This window comes from Mesitornis unicolor, unplaced genomic scaffold, assembly GCF_000695765.1.
Source record: "Mesitornis unicolor isolate BGI_N332 unplaced genomic scaffold, ASM69576v1 scaffold13055, whole genome shotgun sequence".
Classification (NCBI taxonomy): domain Eukaryota; kingdom Metazoa; phylum Chordata; class Aves; order Mesitornithiformes; family Mesitornithidae; genus Mesitornis; species Mesitornis unicolor.
The window spans coordinates 20,750-26,458 of record NW_010184912.1 but is presented as its reverse complement, the minus strand read 5'-3'; the positions used below and the strand labels follow the sequence as shown (position 1 = coordinate 26,458).

The following is a 5,709-nucleotide window of genomic DNA, read 5'->3' as shown; positions in this document are numbered from 1 at the left end:
CACAGCTGCACAGCTAGAACTTGACTCTTGAAAAGCAAACAAAATCCAGGAAATGCGATGGTTGTGTATACAAAAAACTGTTTGGAAAATCATGCTATCAAAGAGCTGACCCAATGCTCTGTGCAGCAAAGTGATGAACAGTACATTGACAGGCCCACGTGGGACAGACCATAAGACACTCTACAAAAATCCAGTTTAATTTCACATTTCCAATATCTCTCCTTGCCCATTAGCAGTCTGCCACAGATTTCAAACTTGTAAAGCTCCTTCCCATTGAGCTAGATTTATTTTTCCCCCATAAAGTGCAAATAAGACTCAGGTTTTTACCACTAGTTCCAATGATCATTATCTTGGTTATAAGAGGGATCACAAGCCAGTTGGCTGAGCCACTACCACTGGGCTTAGTGATACTCTTTCTTTTTTTTTTTTCTTTTTTTTTTTTTTTTTAACCCTGGTTACTTTATCCAGCAAAAGGCAAACAGAAAACAAGTATTCCTTCTGCCAGGTGCAGGCATGACAGGAGGCTGCCTTAAGTACCATCAATATAAGATGCACATGTTAGACACAACCAGTGCGTTCTTGTGCATAACAAGAATTTGCCCCTGTTCGCTGGAAACGGAAGTCATCTTTGGGATCTTGTTTCCTCACAAAGAGTTCAGGAACAGCTGATTAGTCTTCATTAAGAGGTGCTTCTCTCTTCCTTGCATCTACATTGAAAAGACAAAAAAAGGAGAGGCAGTTAAGCCAGAGGGCTCTGAAGGCACTCATCTGACAGCTCAGAGACAGAGTAAAGTTGGTTTGTTTTCAATGGACAGCACTTTCCATTTCTGACTCATGGTATGAATTCACTACACTGATTGAAATGGTGTGTGAACCCATAGCATGTTAATGAGACAGCCATACCAAGGATTTGTACATTTGCACTGTTGAAAATGATGACGACCCATGCAGTATTTAAGTAGCCCAAAAAACTTTCAGAATCCAGATCTGTGATATTTTTCCCCTCCACCTTGGCCCTTTGCTCATGATACCTTTTAAGGATGAAGACAGTATTTGCTTTGCACACCAGCTACATGGATGACAACAGCTCGTTCTGAAAAGCATTTGACTAATTACAACTTCGCTGGTGCCCAGCTGCATAGCACATACTTTAAAAAAAGATTATGCTCTCCACACTGTATTTTGAGGAACTGATCTCAAACTGCTCCGAACAGCAAACCTTTGAGCATGGCTCCAGGTAGGCTGCTGGAGCACATCTGGACAGCTCAGCCCATTACTTGTTTGCCATTACTACAGCAGCAGGACATTTGGCTGCTGTTAGGAAAGCTGGGGTCACCTTCTCTTCCTGAGCTTCTGCAGAAGTGTCTCTGAGCTGACTTCAAGCTATCTGTGAGGCCCAGCTAAATGCAGGTAGCTCTTGAAGTGCACCATAACTACAGCTACTCTAGCAACTGCCTGCCAAAAGATGCAGTTGTATAGATTTCTAAACTTAAGTTTCTTTCCAACTCATAATCTATACATTCCAAGGTAGTTATGATGACCTCAAAAATTACTTGTAAATTAAAGACAAATCCCTTTTTCATTACTGTAGGCCTCTCTACTGCTCTTCATTAATATAGAAGACAGGCCCTATTTGGCCAGAACATCTAGAGAACGTGATTATGAAACTGTTTGTGTAAGTCTCATGACTTTGTGCTAAACAAGGCTTGGAAGAAACAAAATATATTTCCCAAGAAGAGACTTCAAATGTCTGAGGCAGCCACCGGGGGTGGGACAAAACCTCAGCAGTGATTTGGGAGTGCAACCAGAAACCACCTCTCCCGTGTTCCCCAACACACTCATCAGAGATACTGAGGCCAGGCCTGAATCTTCTTCTGTCACAACTTCTCCACTTTGCATAAAGCAACTGACTGGTGATTAGAGATTAAAAAGCTTTCTAAAACTGAATGTCATACACATCTACGTGTGAGTTATTCGCAGTCTGTCTCTGACTTCGGAAATACCAAAATGCATTAAATTCTTTCTGGTGAACGCTTATAAAAGAATCATACCTGTTAAGTTTCTGAACTTTTTTTTGGCTTCTGCTCTTTCTTCGGCATCAAAATACCACACAGTCATGGCGTATCTGTAAAAGAAAGAAATACTGTGTTTGTTTCAACTTTTGCTATTGAAATAGAGCCCTGGAGTTTTACGCTCATGGAGAAAGCAAAAAACATAACTGAGTTAGTAAAGAAAAAAAAGATTCAAATGGCACATCTTTACAGACAAATATAGACAGCATTTTAAATGTGTATTTTATCAAGTAAGATAGAAATATAGGTGAGAATTTTTGCTTGGAGGCACAGAAGAGTGCACAGCCCCTGGTAACAGAGGGCAAAAGTAGCTTACAGACCTTTGCATGTTCTTCTGTTCTGGGACTCCTGCAGGCAGCTTGGGGCTTGCCCTGCGTCACATCAGCTTTTCGTAGCCTGTTGACAGATGGTTGCCCCAAGAATCCCTACAGTGTTACGAGGGCAAAAGTACAACCCAGCATCTCCCAGCTAAATAGCTATGCCTGGCATGGAAGATTTCGCCTGTCAATGATAAAAGGGCTTTTTTCCCATCACACAAGGAATCCTATCATTCAAGCTTGTTCTTCCTCATTTGATGAGAGAATTCCCAGTGACTCAAAACCACAAAATCCACTCAAAATATAGATATTTTTATGCACACGTATTTAAACAAACAAGATGGCCATAATTTTAGATACAGACACTGGTAAAAGAAATGCTTTGCTTTTTCTTGGCCATATATCAGTACAAAATATGCTACTTACCTGGTTGCATAAGAAGGCTGGACTTCATGAGGGTTCCTTCGATCTGACCAAAAAAATAGTAATCGGTCAAAAATTGGCTCAACGTCTGCTACATAGGACTTTCCTTCTGGGAATATCCGAAGAATTCCACCATGCAGCTGAAAAAAAAGGAAAGGTTGTTTTTTACACACATAAACACCCACACATTTATGCAAACAATGATTTACTTCTCTTTCCTCAGCACCCAACAAAAGAGGAATAAAGATCTAATGATAACCAAGACAGCTATAAGACAACATTGGAAAACCACACTGAATCTTTTGGCCACCCTGAATGTCCCAAACAGTTTGTAATGTTACAGCACAAACATCCAGCTAAAGTAAATGATCCAAGATAAAGAAAACACTGGCCCTGTAACAAACACTGGGAGACTTCCAAGCTCCCAGTCGCATCTCCAGAAACAGTGAATACCACAGGGCAGGTAAAGGTGCTCCAACTGACCAGTCTGAGATCTGACTCTCCTCCCAGCTATTGCTAGATACTGCTTATGGTATTCCAGAGCCTGTATCTGATCACGTAGGAGTTAACTTTTACACCCTGGGAAGAGTCTGTTAGGTTGTTGGATTTTTAATAAACTTCTTATAAATGCATCGTATCTCCCAGTCAGTCTTTTCTCTACTTAGGCCACAGCCTGGTTTCTCTATCACATCATTTCTCTTTCCATGTGCCACGAGTTTTGGGGAAAAAGCCTGGTGATCTGCACACACTGTAGAAACGTCAAAAGATGCAGATGAACCCTGCCTCCTCCCTGCTGCTGTTAGAGAGCTCTTTAGAGGCTTTAATGCTGCACCACAGAGTGCAGGGAAGATGCTGCTAATGCAGCACTGACCTAACTTAGTATCTCCATGTGGCAAGCAAACCTCAGGAAGAAACTATTAGGTCAGGTTTAAAGCAACATGGTTGCTTTCAAAGGCCAGAATGGTTATCGCGCATTTCCTCCAGCATAATTTGCATAAAATTACCATCACATCCACATAATATTCTCCACCAGCATCCTGGATTTCAGTTAGCTTTCTTAGTGTCCACTTGGGTGCTTCCTCACTATGAGAGGAAGAGTGCAGTGCACAAAAAATATTGGATATTTGCATTTCGTCCCACATCTCCTCCATTTTTTTACATTGAGATGTTTTACTGTCGTACTCCCCTCTAAAGGAATGTGTTTTTCTCCAACAGTGCATTTTTCAGTGGCATTGTCTATAAATCTGAACTCACTTTTGGTGGTTCTAGCATTTACACATGCGTAGAGAACATTCACCTGAAGTGGCAGAGAAAGGTTACAGAGACAAAAAACACTGGGCAATTTGCAATAGATAATCTACACAAATGGTCTGTGTCTCATTAGGACAACAAAGAGACATCCTGCAATTTTACAAACCCTTCTTTTGTTTCTAACTTAAAGGTATGGTAAATTCAAGGCTGACTTTATTGCCTGGTAGTACTACAGGCAGAAACTAGAGCTCTGTTCTGTCAAGAGACCCACTGGTGGAGTCAAAGATGGAGAGGACAAACCAAGCCATGTGCTCATTCCTCTTACTGAGGTCTATCACTTCATAAGGAAGAAAACCACAAAGACAACTGCCTGAAGATCTGCAGGTTAGCCTGAAAGAACAATATCAAGAATGCTAATGTCCCGACTTTGGGCTGTCATTTTATTCTGCTCCCAGAATCCGGTTACTCCTTAGTGGATTATGTTTTTCCTTCTAGTGCTTCGCTGCTCTTTCCTCTAAACAAAACATAAGAGCCAGCAGCCCAGTGCCTAGGAGCTTTACTCTATAGCAACAAAACAGTCTGTGTGTGGGATGGGACAGAGAACGATAAGGAAACAGTCCAGATTCTTACTTCCAAAGGGTTGCTGTAAACACCAAGAAAATAACTGTAAAGAGATGAAGAATGGACCAGCTGTTACAAAGTTCACGGAGTTCACAGAAGCAACCAACAGCTTCAAAGCTCTGTTTCCGAAGCAGTTTTTCCTTCATGTTTTGCTCAGCTTCGTGGCTTACTCACCTTGGAGTCCCAGTTCTTATTCAGGTAATAAATACAGGTGATGCAGCGCCCATCGCCGTTTGGATTGTCCACATGACGAACATACCCGGTTCCATTTCCAGGATAGCAAGCAACCATAGCCTGAATGAAAGAAAGATAAAGATTGTAAAAAAATTAATTTTCCAAGATGCCCACCCTCAGTTTTTCTTTGCTACACATCCTCCCACCACCAGTCTGGCTCAGCACTTTTCAGATAATCGATCCAAAAGCTGCACCAGACACCACCACAAGGAATCTTTGCACAAGCTTCTTCCACTGGGTGAGTCAGCCAGTGTGAAATTCCAAACTGGAAATAAATACCCCTCACATTTCACAATATCTACATTAACGTACGAGAAAAAAAAAACTGAATTAAACTAAAGACTGGTATGTACAGTGCGAGCTTATTGCTTTCTATAAGCTACGTGACTTTGAGGCAGTTTCAGCTAAAGTTTGCTTGGGTTTCTAAAGCCGAACAGTCATTGCGAAACTGATTTGCCAGTCATAATGAAAGTAGAAAGTGATCCCAGGATGTCATGCTTTACTGCCACCACCTGCTTTTCATATCTTCCAGTCTTTGTCATATACATCCCTGTGGTCCAACACAAAATGAGGGTCCCCGGGAGATGTGGGTAGAAGTCCATGGAGCAAAGTCTGCAAAAATCTGCACTTCTTTGTGCTGTGTTTGCACAGGGAAGTGCATGTTTGCTTTCATGGACTGAGCCACAGAACTAACCAAACAGCTTTCAGAAGCATACTTCTCTCCTTGATCATCTCCAGACTTGCTGATACAATCACTAAATTCACAGCTTTTTAAAATTTCCCCTTCAAGG

At 41.5% G+C, this 5,709-nt stretch overlaps 1 protein-coding gene across 1 annotated transcript; it reads right to left on the bottom strand.

The window, feature by feature from the left end:
* Window positions 1-293: 293 nt before the first annotated feature.
* Window positions 294-4,975, bottom strand: LOC104540776 (egl nine homolog 3). Its single transcript, XM_010184662.1, has 4 exons — window positions 4,859-4,975; window positions 2,816-2,952; window positions 2,052-2,125; window positions 294-707 (listed from the first exon to the last, which is right to left on the bottom strand). Exons 1-4 carry the CDS (start codon window positions 4,973-4,975, stop codon window positions 670-672), a joined length of 366 nt encoding a protein of 121 aa, XP_010182964.1. The 3' UTR covers window positions 294-669.
* Window positions 4,976-5,709: the final 734 nt, after the last annotated feature.